Source organism: Myotis daubentonii, chromosome 4, assembly GCF_963259705.1.
Source record: "Myotis daubentonii chromosome 4, mMyoDau2.1, whole genome shotgun sequence".
Taxonomy (NCBI): Eukaryota; Metazoa; Chordata; class Mammalia; order Chiroptera; family Vespertilionidae; genus Myotis; species Myotis daubentonii.
This window is the reverse complement of record NC_081843.1, coordinates 5,811,297-5,831,025: the sequence shown is the minus strand read 5'-3', so window position 1 is coordinate 5,831,025 and position 19,729 is coordinate 5,811,297. Positions and strand designations below refer to the sequence as shown.

At 45.5% G+C, this 19,729-nt stretch overlaps 1 protein-coding gene across 2 annotated transcripts in view; it reads left to right on the top strand.

Annotated features, from left to right (window-relative positions):
• The window catches only part of USP31 (ubiquitin specific peptidase 31), a 90,879-nt gene that overhangs the window by 50,801 nt on the left and 20,349 nt on the right, over positions 1–19,729 (top strand). Inside the window, exons 7-12 of one of the 2 annotated variants that reach the window (XM_059692063.1) lie at positions 6,595–6,772; positions 9,222–9,333; positions 10,127–10,221; positions 12,337–12,414; positions 13,219–13,348; positions 17,568–17,687. In XM_059692063.1, coding sequence (XP_059548046.1) covers positions 6,595–6,772; positions 9,222–9,333; positions 10,127–10,221; positions 12,337–12,414; positions 13,219–13,348; positions 17,568–17,687 — 713 coding nt within the window. The remainder of the gene's footprint in view (positions 1–6,594; positions 6,773–9,221; positions 9,334–10,126; positions 10,222–12,336; positions 12,415–13,218; positions 13,349–17,567; positions 17,688–19,729) is intronic. The other variant, XM_059692064.1, reaches the window with a different exon arrangement.

Genomic DNA, 19,729 nt, shown 5'->3' with positions numbered 1-19,729 from the left:
TTGAACAGGAGTGGTGAGAGTGGGCATCCCTGTTTTGTTCCTGTTCTTAGGGGAAATGGTGTTAGTTTTTGTCCATTGAGTATGATGTTGGCTGTGGGTTTGTCATATATAGCTTTTATTATGTTTAGGTATGATCCTTCTATTCCCACCTTGCTGAGAGTTTTTATCAAAAATTGGTATTGAATTTTGTCAAATGCTTTTTCTGCATCAATTGATATGACTATGTGTTTTTTTCTTTCAATTTGTTTATGTGATGTATCACATTTATTGATTTGTTGATATTGTACCATCCTTGCATCCCTGGGATAAATCCTACTTGGTCATGGTGTATGATCTTTCTGATGTACTGCTGGATCCGATTTGCTAAGATTTTGTTGAGGATTTTGGCATCTATGTTCATGAGGGATATTGGCCTGTAATTCTCTTTCAATGTGTTGTCTTTACCTGGTTTTGGTATTAGGGTGAGGCTGGCTTCATAGAATGATCTTGGAAGTGTTCCTTCCTCTTGAATTTTTTGTAGTAGTCTGAGGAGGATAGGTGTTAGTTCTTCCTTGAATGTTTGGTAAAACTCCCCTGTGAAGCCATCTGGTCCTGGGCTTTTGTTTGCTGGAAGCTTTTTGATGACTGCTTCAATTTCTTCCATAGTTATTGGCCTATTGAGATTTTTAGATTCTTCCTGATTGATTTTTGGAATGTTGTATTTTTCTAGGAATATGTCCATTTCCTCCAGGTTGTCTAGTTTGTTGGAGTAGAGTTGTCCATAGTATTGTTTAACAATCATTTGTATTTCTGTGGGGTCTGTTGTTATTTCGCCTCTATCATTTCTGATTTTCTTTATTTGGGTCCTCTCTCTTTGCTTCTTGGTGAGCTTGGCTAGAGGTTTGTCATTCTTGTTTATCCTTTCAAAGAACCAGCTCTTGGTTTCATTGATTTTCTGTATTGTTTTTTTGGTCTTGATGTCATTTATTTCTGCTCTAATCTTTATTATCTCCTTCCTTCTGCTCACTCTGGGGTTTTCTTGTTGCTCTCTTTCTAATTCTTTGAGTTGTAGAGTTAGATGATTTACTACCGTTTTTTCTTGTTTTTTGAGGTAGGCCTGTAGAGCTATAAACTTCCCTCTCAGGACTGCTTTCATTGTGTCCCATAGGTTTGGATTGTTGTGTTTTCATTGTCATTAGTTTCCGGTATGTTTTTGATTTCTTCTTTGATCTCATTGATAACCCAATCAAGATTTAATAACATACTATTCAGCTTCCAAGTGTTTGAGTATTTTGGGTTGTTTTTATTGTAGTTTATTTCTAATATTATGCCCTTGTGGTCTGAGAAGATGCTTGGTATGATTTCAATCTTCTTGAATATGGGGAGACTTTGTTTGTGACCGTCTATTTTTGAAGATGTCCCATGAGCACTTGAGAAGAACGTATATTTTGTGGCTTTGGGGTGAAATGTTCTGAAGAGGTCAATTAAGTCCATCAGATCTAGTGAGTCATTTAGGATTGCTGTTTCTTTGCCGAGTTTTTGTCTAGAGTATTTATCCAGTGATGTCAGTGGTGTATTAAAGTCCCCTACTATGATTGTATTGTTGTCGATCTCTCCCTTGATATCTTCCAGGAGTTTTTTTATGTATTTGGGTGCTCCTGCATTGGGTGCATATATGTTTATCAGGGTTATATCCTCTTGTTGTATTGATCCCTTTAGTATTATGAAGTGGCCTTCCTTATCTCTTGTTATGGCCTTCACTTTGAGGTCTATTTTGTCCGATATAAGTATTGCTACCCCAGCTTTTTTTTCATTTCCATTTGCCTGAAAGATATTTTTCCATCCCTTCACTTTCAGTCTGTGTGAGTCCCTTCTTCTGAGGTGCGTCTCTTGTAGACAGCAAATGTATGGGTCATGTTTTTTTTATCCATTCAGCCAATCGATGTCTTTTGATTGGAGCATTTAGTCCATTTACATTTAAAGTTATTATTGAAAGGTACTTGTTTGTAGCCATTTCTATTTTTTGTGGCTGTTTTCTTTCTGAGCTTTTTATTTCTTCTTTTTACACCAGTTCCTTTAGCATTTCTTGCATTGCTGGCTTGGTGGTGATAAACTCCCTTAGTCTTTTTTTGTCTGTGAAGCTTCTTATTTCCCCTTCAATTTTGAACGATAACCTTGCTGGATAGAGTATTCTTGGATTCAGTCCTTTGCTTTGCATCACTTTGTAAATTTCCGTCCATTCTTTTCTGGCCTGATGTGTTTCTGTTAGAAATCATTTGATAATCTAATGGGAGATCACTTGTATGTAACTTTCCGTCTCTCTCTTGCCACCTTTAAGATTCTCTCTTTGTCCTGAACATTTGCCATGGTAATTATGATGTGTCTTGGTGTGGGTCTTTTCGGATTCACCTTGTTTGGGACTCTCTGTGCTTGTGTGACTTTTTTCTTCCCCACCTCAGGGAAGTTTTCTGATATTATTTCTTCAAATAGGTTTTCTAATCCTTGTTCCTCTTTCTGTTGTTCTGGCACCCCTATTATTTGTATGTTGTTTCGTTTCATGTTGTCCCATAGCTCCCTTAGGCTCTCCTCCTGTCTTTTAATTTTTTTCTCCAATTGCATTTCAGTTTGGGTGTGTTTTACTTCCCTGTCTTCTAATTCGCTAATTCGGTCCTCCGCTTCTCTTAGTCTACTGTTGAAACTTTCAATGGTGTTTTTTATTGCAGCTATATCACTCTTTCTGGTTCTTACATAATTCATTGATTTTTTTCACCCATTCCTTTTTGATTCTTACATAATTTGTTGATTTTTTTCATCCATTTCTTCTTGATTCTTGCATAAGTTGTTGATTTTTTCATCCATTTCTTCTTGATTCTTGCATGAGTTGTTGATTTTTTCCACCAACCGGTTTATGCATTCAAGGACCCTTAATCTGAATTATTTTTCCGTCATGTTGCATGCTTCTGTTTCTCTTAGCTGCTTTCCTGGTGAGTCCTCTTTTTCTTTCCTTTGGGGGTTTCTTTGTCTACCCATGTTTGATCTTACCGACATATCTAGTTGTTGTGTCTTTCAGGGGCTGCTCCTTGGGTGGCATGGCTCCTCGGGCTGTGGTTGCTCCTCAGGCAGTTGTGGTAGCAGCTGCTCCTCAGTGGGCAGCAGCTCCTCTAGTGGGTGCTGTTGACAGCTGTGGTGGCTCCTCTGGCTGCTGCATGGAGGCTTCACACACAGCTGCTGTTCCTCAGACAGAGGGTGTGGTGATCATGAGGCTGCTGTTTCTTGGATTGGGGCGTGCAACACATGCAGCTGCTACTCCTTGAACTGGGGCGGACTGCTCACGTGACTGCTGATCCTTGGATGGGGGCTGGCTGCACGTTGCTCTTGTTCCTCTGATGTGGTGGGCTGCTTGTGGGGCTACTGCTCCTTGGACTTGGACAGGTTGATTGCAAGTCTGCTGCTCCTCATACAGGGGTGGGCTACTTGCGAGGCTGCTGCTCTTTGGACTGGAGTGAGCTACACACATGGCTGCTCCTCCTCGGATGGGGGTGGGCTGCTTGTGCGGCTGTTGTTCTTTGGACGGGAGTGAGCTGCACGTGTGGCTGCTCCTCCTCGGATGGGGACGGGCCACTCACCTGGCTGCTGCTCGTCAGACAGGTGCAGGCTCTTGTGGCTGCTCCTCCTCAGACCGGTGCGTGCTGCGCAGGGCTGCCGCTCCTCGGACGTGGGTGGTCTGCTCATGTGGCTGCTGCTCCCCGGATCGGGGTGGGCTGCTGCTGCTCCTCGGATGGGGGCGGGCTGCTCACAGAACTGCTGTGACTCAGATGCGGGCGGGCTGCTCACACAGCGTCTGTTCCTCGGGTTGGGCAGGCTACTCGTGCAGCTGCTGCTGCTTGGACGAGGGCAAGATGCTTGAGCAGCTGTTGCTCCTCGGACTAGTGCAGGGTGCAGGCTGTGCGCAGCTGCTGCTTCTCGGATGGGGGCGGGCTGCGCAGGGCTGCCGCTCCTCAGATGTAGGTAGACTGCTTGTGTGGCTGCTGCTCCTTGGACAGGTCGGACTGCTCGCGTGATTGCTGCTCCTCGGACAGGGAAGCGGGCCGTTCACACAGCTGCTGCTCCTTGGACAGGGGCGGACCACATGAGGTTGCTGCTCTTAGGCCTGAGGCAGGCTGCTCACGGGGCTGATGCTCCTTGGACAAGAGAGTGCTGTTCACGTGGTTGAAAAAATAATGTGCTGGGCCTGCACTTTGAATGCAGAGCCGACCTCTGTAGTTGATGGGTATCCCCCTCATCGCACTAGGAATCCTGATTACTTTTAGCAGAACAGGTCTTCCCAGCCTCACTTCTGCCAAGAGCCTAGGAAATGAGGCCATCCGTTGCCTCAGATTCAGACTTCTATTACTTTTACTTCCTTACACTAAAGTTTAAAATGGTTAGGAACTGAAATCTGCTGTTCTTTTGTGATTTCTTCATGGTGTTCACCATTAAAAAGTATTTTTCCCATCTAATAGCTTGATGAAAACTCAGTGTTTCCTTATTTCTAGTTCCTGTGTTATTCTTCTTTAAACACGTTTTTATTGATTTCAGAGAGGAAGGGGGAGAGAGAGAGAGAAACATCAGTGATGAGAGAGAATCATTGATTGGCTGCCTCCTGCACGCCTCCTACTGGGGATCCAGCCCGCAACCTGGGCATGTGCCCTGACTGGGAATCGAACTGTCACCTCATGGGTCGATGCTCAACCACTGAGTCACACTGGCTGGGCTGTGTTGTCGTTTTTTAATTTTTAATTTATTTATTTCATTTATTGAAGGAAGAAGGAAAGAGAGAGATGGAAACATCACTGCTGAGAGAGAATCATTGACTGTGTGCTTTCTGCTTGCCCCCTACTAGGGATCGAGTCGGAAACCTAGGCCTGTTCCCTGTCTGGGAATCGAACTGTGACCTTATGGGCCGATGCTCAACCACTGAGCAACACAGGCCAGGATAGTTCTTGTGTTCTTTATTTTAAAACGTTAATTTATCTGGAATTTATTTTGCTATTAACTATGTATTCATCATTTTTAATCCTCACCTGACGATATGTTTTTATTGATTTTTAGAGAAAAGAGAGAGAGAGAGAGAAACAATTGATATAAGAGAGAAACATCAATTGGTTGCCTCCCGTATATGCCCCCAACCAGGGATTGAACTCGCAGGTATGTGTTCTGGACCAGGAATCAAACCTGCAACCTTTTGGTGTACAGGACAACCCGCCAACCAACTCAGCCAATTGGCCAGGACTATGTATTCATGATTTTAAATTGCTATAATGTTGATGTATCTTAGTAGGTTCAGCAGGTCACATATTACTGGATATTTAGGTTATTGCCAGATTTCTGCTATGAATACTTTTGTGTAAATACTTTTTATTTTATTCTCCTCCTGGTGATGTTGCTATATTTTAGGTGGTGGTAGGCTTCATTATCCAGTTGGAGTATCATTTCCTTAGGCTTTATCAGGCATTTATTGAGTTGCTACTGAATGCAGGGCTGTTGCTTCGTGCTGAATTGCTTAGTGCCTCTGATTGACAACTCTGCTTTCAGCAGTTGGTATGGCCTGCCAAACACACATCTGTGTTCACTTTAATGTAGTTGATACCGTTTAGGCCAGTAGTTCTCAACCTTGGCTGCACATTAGAGTCACCTGGGAATCTTTTTTAAATCCTGACTTGGGCCTCATCCTCCAGAAATCCTGTTTCTTTGTTACTAATGTTGTGGCCCCACCCATAACAAAGAAACAGAATTTCCGGAAGGTGAGGCCCAGAAATCAGGATTTTAAAAAGATTCCCAGGTGATTCTAATGTGCAGCCAAGGTTGAGAACCACTGGTTTAGGTGATTGCATTAAAGTTCTGTAGTTGCTGTGAATCTAGTTAAATGGAATTTCTTTTTTTAATCCTTACCCTAGGACGTGGTTTTTTTGTTTTGTTTGTTTTAAAATTTTATTGATTTTAAAGAGAGAGGAAGGGAAAGAGAGAGAGAAACCTCGATGTGAAAGAGAAACATCAATTGTTGCCTCCCATACACGTCCTGACCAGAGATCGAACCCCAGTCCAGGTATGTACCCTGACGGAATCAAATCCCAGCCTTTCTGGTGCAGGGGACGACACTGCAGCCAGCTGAGCCACCTAGTCAGGGCAAGTGTAGTTTCTTATAAGTTTGGCCCTTCATCAGGGAGAAAAAGCATCATTGGAATATTGACGATCACTCCACTGTATTAGCCTTTACTTTTTACTTTTTGAAAAGTTTATCTGGTTGCTGGTTGCACGCATGGCCACACTTTACGTTGTTGTGGTGAGTCATCTCTGCAGACTTGCCCTTCTCACACTGGACCTAATGGTCACTGAAGATAAGAGGTTTAATTTTTCAGTTTCTGACAGGTAAGGCCAGGTTAAAAATGACGCTGAAGAAGTTATCTGAGTGGCTAGATGAGTCATCTCAGAGTAGATCATTTGTTCCTTCTTTCAGCTGCAGTTTAAATTATATAATGACAACATCTTAATTTCTCTATTGGGTAAATTACTTTGTAATGAATGAAGGAAAAGAATTTTAAAGAGATGAAGTAAGTTTTTTCTATTTTATTTCAGGAATTCACTTAAACAACAATCTGAACCACCTAACAGTTGGCTTGGCCCATCATAGACTGTCTTCTGCACACGCAGCTGCAAAGCAGGGGAAAGTGGAGCTGCCCGTGATGAGAGCAGAGAGTGACAAGATCGTCCTGCTGGTGTGCAACCGCGCCTGCACCGGGCAGCAGGGAAAGAGGTGCAGACAGCTTCTTTTCCCGCAACTGTGGAGGCTTTGAAAAGTCTCCTATTTTCAAAAGTAGGGATAAAAGCATCCGTACTTTTCATAGTTAATTTTTGATTCTGATGTTTAGAAAGAATATGTGTGTACGTTGACCTGATTTGAGGGGTTGGGAGGGAGAATATAAAGTTGCGATGATAGAATCTGAGTGAGAATGGCTCTTCAAGCTCATGGTAGTTTTTAAGGCTCCTGTCATATGTCTATTTCCAGCACAAGCTCCTCTAGTGGCCCCAGACCTACACACCTAGATCCAGCTGCTTTCTTAACAGCTTTCTTTTTCTCCTTTAAATTCTTAACAAATCTACTTGGATGGTATGTACATCACAGTATTGGGTTCCAGACTGAGCTCTCCCTACACCTAGCCCTCTGGCGTTCCCCGAGTGGTGCGCGCCACTCTTTGTTCAGTAGTGTAAGCCAGAAAGCTGGGAGTTGGAAATCTCTTGGGTCTTCCCTCTGTAAGAACTTCCCTCTGCGGGAGTTTCGATGTCTTTTAAAGTAGCCTTCTCCCAGTAGTGATGTCGCCTGAGTGGTAAGCACGGTGTGGACCTGCTTAGGGAGGAAGGCACTTGTTTCTACTCTTTGTCAAGGTAGCATTTATATTAGCCTTTTTAAATGTTGTTTTGGAATAAATTCCTTTTTTAAAGATGCTAAATTAATGTAAATGCAAAATGTGTTGATTTGTGTATTTTTGATGCTCATTAACAAATACTCGAGTGTTGCTAGTGTGTGGGGCACCATAAACACAGGGGCTATGTAGCAGACAGACAGACAGGATCTGCCTTCCCAGGAGCTTACATCCTGATTAGGACAGTGACTACAAGCCAGTAAACACATTTAACTCAGTCTTTTCCACTTTTAAAACTGGCTGGGATGATAGAGTGTGCTGGGGTTGGGGACTGTTAGGGAGGGTGGTCAGGGAGGGCTTTCTTGCAGCAGCTGAGTCGGAGAGGAGAGGGTGGGCTGTGTGAGCCTCTGGGGAAGAGGATCTCATGAAGAGGGGACTTGGAGTACAAAGACGCTGAGCCTAGAGGAGCTTGGCATGTGTAAGGGACAGAAGGGAAGGGATGTTAGTCTCTTGGAAGTGAAGACATTGCCATTGAAAATGTGGCCAGATGGTTTACATGTGCTTATAACTTCACGTCACAGTCATTTTTAGGCAGATAGGTTGGTTCACTGTTGAGTGTCACTGTGAATAAACTTTGTATTAGTAGTTGTGTTTCTTGGTGATCTTAGCACCTCTGCTAGGCCTGAGTCAGGGTTTGTCTGATTCCTCCTCATGCACTCACTCACTCACTCAGCATCTACCATGTTATAGCCTACTAAGATAGCAGACCACATTTCCTTCCGCCAGATAGTCACAGTGCATGGTGGAGGCAGAAGACCGATCAGGCACTGGAAGTTAGTGCTGTGGTGCCAAGACAGGGAACAACCCGACAGGTGCTTCCGCAGAAGGATACCTCTGGGGGCCTAGCCCAGGAGCAGGCTGGGAAGGCTTTCCGGGCTGAGGGAATTGGCTGAGTAAACACCTGGGTGTATGAATTGGACACATTCAGGACACACAGCACGTAGGTGTGAATGGCTAGAGCTTGGGGAGTAAGGGCAGCCCAGCGGTGCTCCACCGAATGTCTAAAAAGTCTCAGTGCTTGAGCCATCCACCAGAGTGACTGCAGCAGGATCTCGGGGGGCTGCACTCGGGCACCCTTGTTTAAAGCTCCCTCGGTGATGTAGCCTGCAGCCATAGCCTAGAGCCAGGCACTGCCTCCTGTTCTCCAACACCTGGCAGCCCGGCCCACAGGGGCCACGTGGCTTCTCCCTGGCTGCCTGCCTGCTAGGCCTGCAGTCCTGTCTGCTCCTCTGGCAGGAACCCATTGCTTGTTTGACCTGTGCTGTTCCAGACTGTTGTCCACTCTGGCCTTCTTTCCTCATCGTCTCCACTGATCCTGTGTCTTGCTTCCTAATATCCTAGCCTCATGCTCCCCCAGAAGCCATTTTGATGTATGAGCTGTTAAATGTCATTTAGAAATCTCAGCTTCTCTTCTGACTTTCTCATCCACTTATGAGAGTTATATTAAATTTCCTGTTTGTTTTATACTGAGAACAGCCCTAAAACCAATTATATAGTGATTCCATTTAAGAAGGTCAGTGGTTGAGTGTTTACCCATGAACCAAGAAATCACTGGTTTGATTCCTGGTCAGGATACTTGGCCCGGTTGTGGGCTTGATCCTCAGTAGGGGGCATGCAGGAGGCAGTTGATTGACGTTTCTCTCTCATCGATGTTTCTATCTCCCTGCCCCTCTCCCTTTCTCTAATGTCAGTAAAAACATATTTTAAAAAGATCATGAGTAAGGAATACAGCGTAAAGGAATGGATATAATTTAAGGTGATTGAAATGGTTGTGTGTGTTAGGTTTGGACAGCCTTTTGTGCTGCACTTGGAGAAGACAGTAGCCTGGGACCTGCTGCAGAAGGAAATCTTGGAGAAGATGAAATATTTCCTGAGGCCCACGGTTTGCATTCAGGTGTGTACGTGCTCTGGTATTCCAGCCCAGCATGCGTGTGTACCAGCGAAGAAGCAGTCTTTGCAGGGGAGTTCGGAGTTCAGGCCTCTGCTCTAGGGAAGACGGACATGAACTGGAGAGTTCGTAAGCCCTGGTGCAGAGCTCTCCAGTAGGACTCTGAGACGAGGACTTAGCCCTCGTTCTGTGACGCGAGCTGCCACTGCAAGTTTCCCTTCCCAAGTTTGTGTAATCATGGTTAGCACATGATCTGCTTGGACAGACTTTGTAGAACATCTCTCTGTGTATTTTCAAAATTAGGATTTCAGTGGTGAGGTATCCATGGGAAACTGACATTAAGTTAATGTTCCACGGCTGCCACATATTACCTGTCCTGCATAACATATTTGCTGTGTAAATTGTATTTGGGTAAGTGATATTTAAAGTGTATTAGAGAAGCTCAGCAACCTAATAGAACTTTATGGAGGAGCATTTTACAAAAGTTTGCTCCCCCTCTAATCTGGTTTGGAAACACCACTGTGAAACAGATGCCCTTAGGATAGTGGTTCTCAACCTTCTGGCCCTTTAAATACAGTTCCTCATGTTGTGACCCAACCATAAAACTATTTTCGTTGCTATTTCATAACTGTAATGTTGCTACTGTTATGAATCGTAATGCAAATATCTGATATGCAGGATGGTCTTAGGCGACCCCTGTGAAAGGGTCGTTTGGCCGCCAAAAGAGTCGCGACCCACAGGTTGAGAACCGCTGCCTTAGGAGCAATCCAGCCTAATTCTCCTTCCCCATTTGCTGCAGGTGTGTCCTTTCAGTTTGCGTGTGGTCAGTGTGGTGGGAATAACATATTTGCTGCCCCAGGAAGAGAAGCCACTGTGCCACCCAACGGTAGAAAGGTAAAGACATCACCTTCTAGAACAGCCGTGGGCAAACTACGGCCCGCGGGCCGGATCCGGCCTGTTTGAAATGAATAAAACTAAAAAAAAAAAAAAAAAAAGACCGTACCCTTTTATGTAATGATGTTTACTTTGAATTTATATTAGTTCACACAAACACTCCATCCATGCTTTGGTTCCGGCCCTCCAGTCCAGTTTAAGAACCCATTGTGGCCCTCGAGTCAAAAAGTTTGCCCACCCCTGGCCTAGAATTTCACAAGCGCGCATGTGTGATTTCTAGTGACGTCTGGTATGATTTCCACACAAGTGTGTTCTTTGGGCTCATTAGAAATTAAGTTCTTATTTTACTTTGACTCATATTAGGATATGATATGCTTTAGGATCCTTTTTGGAAAAGCCTGGAGTACTCATGTGAAGGAAAGCAAATTGCTATATATCCCAGGACTACAGAAAAATGACACGTTCATAGTCACCAAGGTTGACATTTCCCAAAGTATAGTTCTCATCATGCCCCTTTCCCCTGCCGTCGTGCGGGATGACCTGTGTTGTAAAAGACAAAGCCAGGCTCCACAGTGCCGGACGTGTTTCAGTTTGAGGCTGACTACTTGCCTCTGTCAGGCCTGCTTGCTGCTCTCTCACCATCCTAACCCTTCGGCAGTGGCAGAGTGCCACGGTCTGCTGGACACACAGCACGGCTTCATGTGCCTTTGCATGTGTTGACAGTTTCTTTCCTCTGAGCCTTTGTTCACACTGTCCATCCTTCCCCTGTGGTCAAATTGTTCTTCCACTGCACTTCCCCTGTACTTTCTACACACTTGTATTACAACACTCACTGTATTAAAATAATGATATGTATATGACACATAAATATAAAACTCATGTTACTGTTTTATGATCTTTTTCAACAAATGTTGTAGTGCCTGCATTTCAGTATTTCAAAAAAGTCAACAGTGTGGTTCTGTTTGAAAGCAGGTTACTGTTTGGTTTTGTTATTAACATTTTATTATTTTATTGATCATAGAGAGGGGAAGGGAGGGAAGGAGGGGGAGAGATAGAGAGAAAGAGAAATATCGATCTGAGAAATAACAGTTGGTTGCCTCCTGGACATGCCCTGACTGGGAATCGAACCTGTATCCTTTCAGTATATGGGACAACAGTCCCACCGAGCCACACCAGCTGGGGCAAGTCACTGTTTGGTTTTAGAGATGAAAATTAATAGATTAGATAATGCTTCAAAACATTTCAAAGCATAAGAAGATTAGATGAGTAATATTGACTATTTTTTTGTGTGTGTAAAGGCTCCCTTTGTGTTCTCTGAATATTCCTTTTTATAAGTACATCCTTTTCTTCTTTTTTTAAAAAAATATTTTTATTGATTTCAGAGAGGAAGGGAGAGGGATAGAGAGATAGAAACATCAGTGCTGAGAGAGAATCATTGATCGGCTGCTTCCTGCACGCCCCCTACTTAGGATCAAGCCTACAACCCAGGCATGTGCCCTTGGCCGGAACCGAACCTGGGACCCCTCAGTTCCCAGGCTGACACTCTATCCACTGAGCCACACCGGCTAGGGCAGTAATACTGACTGTGAATCCTGAGCTTCCCAGGAGATGAAATGTGCCAAGGCACTCAGTGGGGCTTTATGAAGGAAGGAGGTGGAGCACTAGCAGGACTTAGTGGAAGTTCAGGTTGGCGCAGACAGAGTCCAAGGACAGGCATGGTTTATGGGGAAGGGGTGCAGGAGCAGACTTTGTTCCCAGAGAGACTGTTGTCCCTATTCGGGTTGGTGAGAAATTGGACACAGAGTTGGAAAGGTCCTAAAGAACATCTAAGAGTGACTATGGATAGCTTATAACAGGATTCTAAATTTCTTCCAATGCCTATTTCTATACTGGACAATTTTAATTTAAGGGTTTTTTTAGTCCCACTGTAACTTACTTATTATATATGAGGTTGTTATAATGGTCTCAGTAGAAACTTTTTCTGATGGGGAATGATGATGATGTTCAGAAATCACATGATTTCAGATTTCAGATAGGATGACCATATTTAAGTAAAATAATTTATTTAGAAAATAACATGTGACTCCCTTCCCTCCCCATCCCCTTTATCTATAGGGCATTAAAATCGTGTGGACCGGGTGGCACTGCTCATGTGAAATTAGTGGTAGAATGGGACAAGGAGACAAAAGATTTGTGAGTATTTTTTACTTAGTATTTATAGAGTCATTGTTTTAATTATTTTCAAAGCATGCCTTTGATCTTTCAAATTAGCTGAAACCCAAATTTCTCTTTAACTGTTTAGTGTCCGGTGTGTTGCTAATCCTTTACTTAAGTAGTTTATTATTTCTCTCCTATACATTCTGTTGTTTGCTGCTAATGAGATAGAAGCTATATATTCGTGTGTGTGTGTGTGTGTGTGTGTTCATTGTAGGTCCAATTACTTTGATTTGTATTGCAGGCCCATTCACTCTAGTAAGTTAGGCAAGATGCATGCCCTTAGTTACAAAGGACAAGAGTATATGGATTAATTAGCATAGTTCATGGCCACTTCCAAAAAAAAAACTAGCTCCAAGTTATTTCTTCTTCTTTTTTTTAATATATTTTATTGATTTTTACAGAGAGGAAGGAGGAAGGGAGAGGGATAGAGAGTTAGAAACATCGATGAGAGAGAAACATCAATCAGCTGCCTCCTGCACACCCCCTGCTGGGGATGTGCCCACAACCAAGGTACATGGCCTTGACTGGAATCGAACCCGAGACCCTTCAGTCCGCAGGCTGATGCTCTATCCATTGAGCCAAACCGGTTAGGGGAAGTTATTTCTTCTTGAAAATAATTTTATAGATAGAGAATTTTTCAAGAACACTTTGGAACATGGGAAATTGCTTTCTTACACATTGACCTTGCTTATGAAATTATATTTATGCTGTGAAGCTGTGACTGTATTTTGTGTCAGTTTTGCAAGATATTCCTGATAAATGCTTTGCCCCCAATGGCAGCTTGTTTGTAAATACTGAAGATGAGTATATCCCTGATGCAGAGAGTGTCCGTCTGCAACGGGAGCGTCATCATCAGCCTCAAACTTGCACTTTATCCCAGTGTTTCCAACTCTACACCAAAGAGGAGCGGGTAAGAGCAGGGGAGCATTTCTTGGGTGGTGCGGTGGTAGGGATGGGGGCATAGCAAGGTGACAACGAAGAAACAAATTATGTCCCAGAAAACTTCCTGGTCGTTTTGCATTTACATAGGTTCTGCACACGTATGGGTATTTTAGTGTAGGGTTTTAAATAATTTTCCTTAGTAACTGGAACAGTGATTCTCAACTGTTCGGTACTAAGAACATAGGTGTGAGAACCTATCTAAATTAATTATAATTAAATAAAATTGAAAGTTCAGTTTCTTAGTTTGGAGTCTCAGTAGACACAGTGTACATATAGACAAAGTTCTATTGGGCAGTGTCTTTGGACCACTTAGCACAGTGCTTTGCAGATAGTAGGGATTTGATAAATATTTGCATGTAAGGATGACAGATAGACAAGTCTCTGTGGACAGGGCTCAAGCCTGTGTGGTTTTTAAACCTCTCCAGGTTTGTGCACCTTGAGAAACCTTGATTAAAACACTTGTAATTCATCTTGAGGTGATGTTTAGGATCAGATCTTTTATTTAAATTTTTTAAAAATTGATTTGAGAGAGAGAGACATGGATTTGTTGTTTCATGTATTTATGTATTCACTGATTGATTCTTGTATGTATCCTGACTTGGGATGGAGCCTGCAACCTTGGTGTATCGGGATGATGCTCTAGTCAACTGAGCTACCCGGCCAGGGTCAGGTCAGACTTTTGACTACTGATTGTTACTGTTCACTCTACATACATAGGGAGTTATGCAATTTCGGGTGGAAGAGGACTTGAACATTCCTTTCTCTCTGATGGTTGGGCTCTGCTGAATTTCAGAGACGTGCTCGTTCAGCCACTATTTGTACACCTTTGGTTGTGAAGCATTTGCCTATGTAGGAGACTCACCATTTCCTCTTTGGAGGTCCCTGATGGAGACTTAGGTCAGCCTGGACTACATCCCCAGGTCACTGTGACCACATGTGTTCTCTCTAAGAATTGCTGGGGCCAAATATTTGTCTATCTTTCAAATATTTGAAATGTTTTCCATCTTCTCACTGAGTCTTTTCACCCCCAAGTTGTCCATAGCTAGTTCCTTTAATAATAGATTTCATAAGACATCTTTTTTTTTCAGTTTGGAGCTTATATAAAATAGTTCATTGGTTTTGCATCCTATTGATTGCCTACTCTTTATAGCACCTTATCCTATTTAGATTTTTTTAAAAATTGATTTGGGAGATGTTTGAGAATGGCACAAACCTTAGAGGTGAGCAGACCTACTAGATGGCAACACTGGTATTCTACAGAACGTCTCACTGATTGGGAAGGATGAGTTCAAGCTAGCAGGATATATTTTCACTAGAGGCCCGGTGCATGAAAATTTGTGCACTCAGTGGGGGGCGGGGGGAGGGTGAGGGGTCCCCTCAGCCTGGCCTGTGCCCTCTCAAAGTCCGGGATCCCTCTGGCAGCCCGGGAGCCCTCGGAGGATGTCCACCTGCCAGCTTAGGCCCGTTCCTCCTGGGCCTAAGCTGTAGTTGGACATCCTTAGTGCTGCCGAGGAGGCAGGAGAGGCTCCCACCACTACCGTTGCACTTGCAGCCGTGAGCCTGGCTTGTGGCTGAGCAAAGCTCCCCCTGTGGGAGCGCACTGACCACCATGGGGCAGTTCCTGTGTTGAGTATCTGCCCCTGGTGGTCAGTGCGCGTCATAGTGACCAGTTGTTCTGCTGTTAGGGTCAATTTGCATATTACCCTTTTATTATATAGGGTAGGGATTCATTCATTCAGTAAATGTTTATTGAGTACATACTGTGTGCTAGGTACTGCACTAGGTCCTGGGGATTTGGCTGGGACCAAGAAAGACAGTGTTTCTGCCATCAAACAAGGAAGTAAAGAAAGCGGAGGGCATGGGTGAGGAAGGAACTGGCATGGCTGAGAAACAGAAAGGAAGCCAGTGTAACTGGAGCACAGGGTGAGGAGAGAGGGGAGAGACTGTGCTGGTCTTTGAGTCATCCTGAGTGTCCACCGTGGAGCCAGGCACATGGAGAGCATGCAGTCAGCATGCACTGGGAAGAATGCGTAAATGGGGGTCACTTGAAGAGTTCAGTCATTGGATCCAAAAACTACAGTGCAGCGTAGGAGAGGAGAGGGTGTGGCCTGGGCTGGCCGGCAGGAGGCTGTGTGACAGGAACTTTGGATGTGGTTGCCTGCAAGCTCAACATTGGTCAGCAGTGTCGTAAGGATTGCGTGAGACACTGTCCAGAACTCACAGTGATGGCACCGCTCTTTCCATCAGCTTACATGCTCCCCGGTAAGACCCTGGCAGACCAGGCACAACCCGAGTGCATGGATAGGGATGCACACCTGGAAATCAAAACATGGCGGAATGTATTTTGAAGAAGGAGCCTGAAGGGCTCAGGCACTTCAAGGACCATCCTGTGGAGGAGAAAGTGGACTTAATTTTACCTTAAAAAGCAGAACTTAAAGATTGGAATTACAGCGAATTATTCTGTCTTAACATAGGGAAGAACTTGGTAATGAATTGTCTGAAACTGGAACAGCTTCCTGCTGAGCGAGCCCCCCTTGTGTGCCTGCAGGAGCTAGAGCAGCAATCTGTGTGGTGTGCAAGTCGGGAGCTCTCCGTAACAGTTTACAGCTCGATAAGTGCAGGGATCAGAGAGGTGTTCTGGAGACTGGCGTCGCTGTTAGATGTTTCAGGGCATTCTTAGTCTCCTACAGAAGGATTGTTTGTAATGTGTCAGAAGTTAAAGCTCCTTCACCACGTGCACTGGGCTGGGTGGCCATGAGTGCGACTGTTCCTGTGTCACAAATGTGGACTTACCAGATGACAGAGGAGGCCCTTCCAGTCTAACCTTCTGATGCACTCTCACCCCCCCAGACTTCCTGCAGACATGACGCTCTCCTTGTGAGAAAGCACTCCCTCCACTCTGCTCCCTTCCCACTGGCTGCCAGCCCTCCTCTGCCTTTCTGCCCAACTGCACATTAGTGTCCCAGCACCTTTCTCTCCCTCCCCAAGCCCTCGTCATCTGTCTGGCCACACTCCTCATTCTGCTCTTGAAGTTCTCAGTCTACACTTGATCTCTCCGCAGGGTTGGTACTCACAGCCCTCCGTCCTCACCACTCCTTTGTGGTATTCGTGAAAGGGAGTGCTTCCGATTTCCCTGGTTTCTGCCTCTGCATCCTCAGGCTCTGGTGGTTTCTGGACATTTATATTTCCCTTAAAAATAGGCATTCCCACCATCTGTCCTGGCTTCTTTCTCGTCCGTCTCGGGCAGGGCCTTCCACTCCCCTGGTCTTCCTTACTTCACTGTAATGTGGTCCCAGATCTGATGCAGTTCTGATTTCCAGAGCAGGTTTAAGAATCTCTCACCTATTAGCCCCTGGAACCTAATATGTCCCCTTCCTGAAACCTGGCCTGCAGAGATGACACATAGCTGTAGATGACATTTACAAAGATTGTGTTGATGGCAGAAGGAGAGGATTGTTGAGCAATTCAGTGCTGGGGGAGAGAGAACCGTTAGGAGGTTGGTGATGTCCAGGTAAGAGAATGAGTGAGGACTTCAAATTCAGGAGGGGTTAGTCAGGGTAGAGAGGAGGAGACAGGACGAGAGGCGGCAGAGAGAGAATAACTTTAGGTGGACATAGAGCGGGAGGAAGAGGGAAGGGTTTGAGGGTTTGGGATAATCCCCATGGTCTGCCTTTGGTGGGTGTCCTGGTGATTGCTGAGCTAGGAAAGGAGGAGAACGGGGACTATGTTGGTGGAAAGGTAATGAGTTTGGGAATACGCTGAGTTTGAGATGCTTCGGGGTCATATCCTCTAGACCAGGGGTGGAGACGCCCAGCCCTCGTGCCAGATAAGGCCTGCGAAATCATTTGGTCTGGCCCTGCCAAGGTATGAGGGGTGAGTTAATTAAATGTTTGACCAAATTTAGCAAGTTAACCAAATAGAGCAGGCTAATGTTTAAGTTGATAGTTTTGTGTGGCCCTCGAATGATGTCACAGATATCCAAATGGCCCTTGGCAGAGAAAGGTTCCCCACCCTTGCGCTAGACAGTCATCGGGCCTGTGAGAGAACCCAGCCAGCAGGTGTGTGGGTGCCATTGTGTACAGTTCCCAGAGAGGTGCTGAGTTGCGGGCGCTGGCCGAGAAGCGAGTGCAGCCGTGTCCTCAGGAAGCTTCGCCTGAGGCGCTCACCGTCGTGCCCCTCGCTTGCAGCTGGCCCCCGACGACGCCTGGCGCTGCCCGCACTGCAAGCAGCTGCAGCAGGGGAGCATCACGCTGAGCCTGTGGACGCTGCCGGACGTGCTCATCGTCCACCTGAAGCGGTTCCGGCAGGTGAGGACGGGCTGTGGCACGTGGGCTGAGGGGGTCTCTGGGGTCCTGTGCTCCTGTCTGTGTTACAGACACACACCTGCCCCTTGTGTTCTTTCCAGAGTTCAGTGTCCTGTGATCCTTTAAATCCTATACATTTCAGTTCATACTGTGGCTGTTGTATTTTGTTCTGGAGCATTTGCTTTAGGTGTGTAAATGCTGTGTTTTAGTTTTTGTGAGCGTGCTTTGGATTAAAAAGACAAAAAGGAGAGCTCCTTTCTGGGGGCGGGAGGGTGATGTTCCTCCCAAAGGCATGGTGGGTGGCGTCCTGCTCCCCGGGGCGGTGGTGCAGCTGGGGAAATGAGCCAGAGACATGTACAAGGAAGATCTGCTTTGTGTTACCTTGCTCTGTCAGTCCGTTTTTCCAGAATGGCTGTCTGTTCTGAGGTAGGCTGGTCCTCACACCCTCATTGTAGGAGGGCTACACGGGAGGTAAACGTAGAGGGCTCTGTGAGGCCTGGCTCTAGGAAGTTTTGTGTCTGAGATTGGGGTAGGCATTAGGGGAGCAGGGTGTGCAGAGCCCCGCCCCTGACGGGGGTACGGCCGTGCCAGAGGCTGGCAGCAGCCGGTTTGGCTGGAGCACCAGGTTGGAGAGAAAGGTGCGAGCTGAGGTGGACGGCGTGGGGGGGGCGGGCTGTCCACGCAGACCCCTGCAGGCAGAGTGGGACTCTGACAAAGGGCTTTAGTGTGGAGAATTGGAAGTGACAAAAATGAAGACAGGAGATCTGAAGGGGCCAGTGCAGCCCTCAGTGCTGGGAGGGGTGCTGATGGCTGGGGCTGCAGTCGTGGCAGAGGAGATGGAGAGACCGGGAGAGGGTAAGAGGCTTAGGGCTGCTGACTCCAGGGCTGGGGCTTTCACACAGATTTGGGGGCCAGCTGTGTGTTCCCACTGCACACGCCCATTGGTGGGGAGCTGTTGAGGATTGGGACCCCAGCCCTCTCTGTTTCCTTCCACACACATAGACTAATTTAGTTTCTTTCTGTGTCTTTTGAAGGCACAGCGGCACCCTCCCAGCACCCTGAACTGTACCCGCAGGATGTCTTTGACTCTTTTCTCTTGCCCTAGCAGTCACCTCCTCTGCTTGGTTACGCCTCTCCCTTGCTTCCTGCATCTGTCTCCTGCTCCCCCCCGCTTTTTTTTAAAGATTTTTAAAATTGATTTTTAGAGAGAGGAAAGGAGAAGGAGAGAGATAGAAATATTGATGTGAAAGTGAAACATCGATTGGCTGCCTCCTGCAGGCCCCCTACCAGGGATTGAGCCCACAGCTAGGGCATGTGCCCTGACCAGGAATTGAACCAGCAACCTTTCAGTGCACGAGACGACGTCCAACTGAGCCACCAGGCCAGGGTTCTCCATTCTTGCTGTCACCCTGCCAGTTCAGACTTTTGGTACTTTTTAGCTGGTTGCAATTGCAGTGTCTTTTTTTTTTTTTTAACGTTTTTATTAATTTCAGAGAGAGGAAGGGAGAGGGAGATAGAAACATTGATGAGAGAGAAGCATCAATTGGCTGCCTCCTCCACACCCCCGCCTAGGAATTGAGCCTGCAACCTAGGCATGTGCTCTGACCGGGAATCAAACGGGCAACTTCCTGGTGCATTGGCCGATGCTCAACCAATTGAGCCACGCCAGCTGAACTGCAGTGTCCTTAACTGATTTATTAACTCAGACAACTTTTTCTACCATGTTTTATGCACTATTTACACAGTTCTTTACCTACAGCTCTGATGACATCACCTCCTCAAAGCCTCAGTACTTCCCCTTGACTAAGAACAAAGTTCAAAATTATTAGCCTGAGCTTCCTGACCACCTAGGACACATCTTACCTTTGTCTTATGAAAAAATTTCTTCCCTTAATAGATCCATATCTCCTTGGGGTAACCATTATCCATACCCAATTAATCTTTTTTTAAAAATAAAGTTTAATATGTTTTTATTGATTTAAGAGAGGATTAGAGTGATCGAAACATCAATGATGAGAATCATTGATCGGCTGCCTCCTGCACAT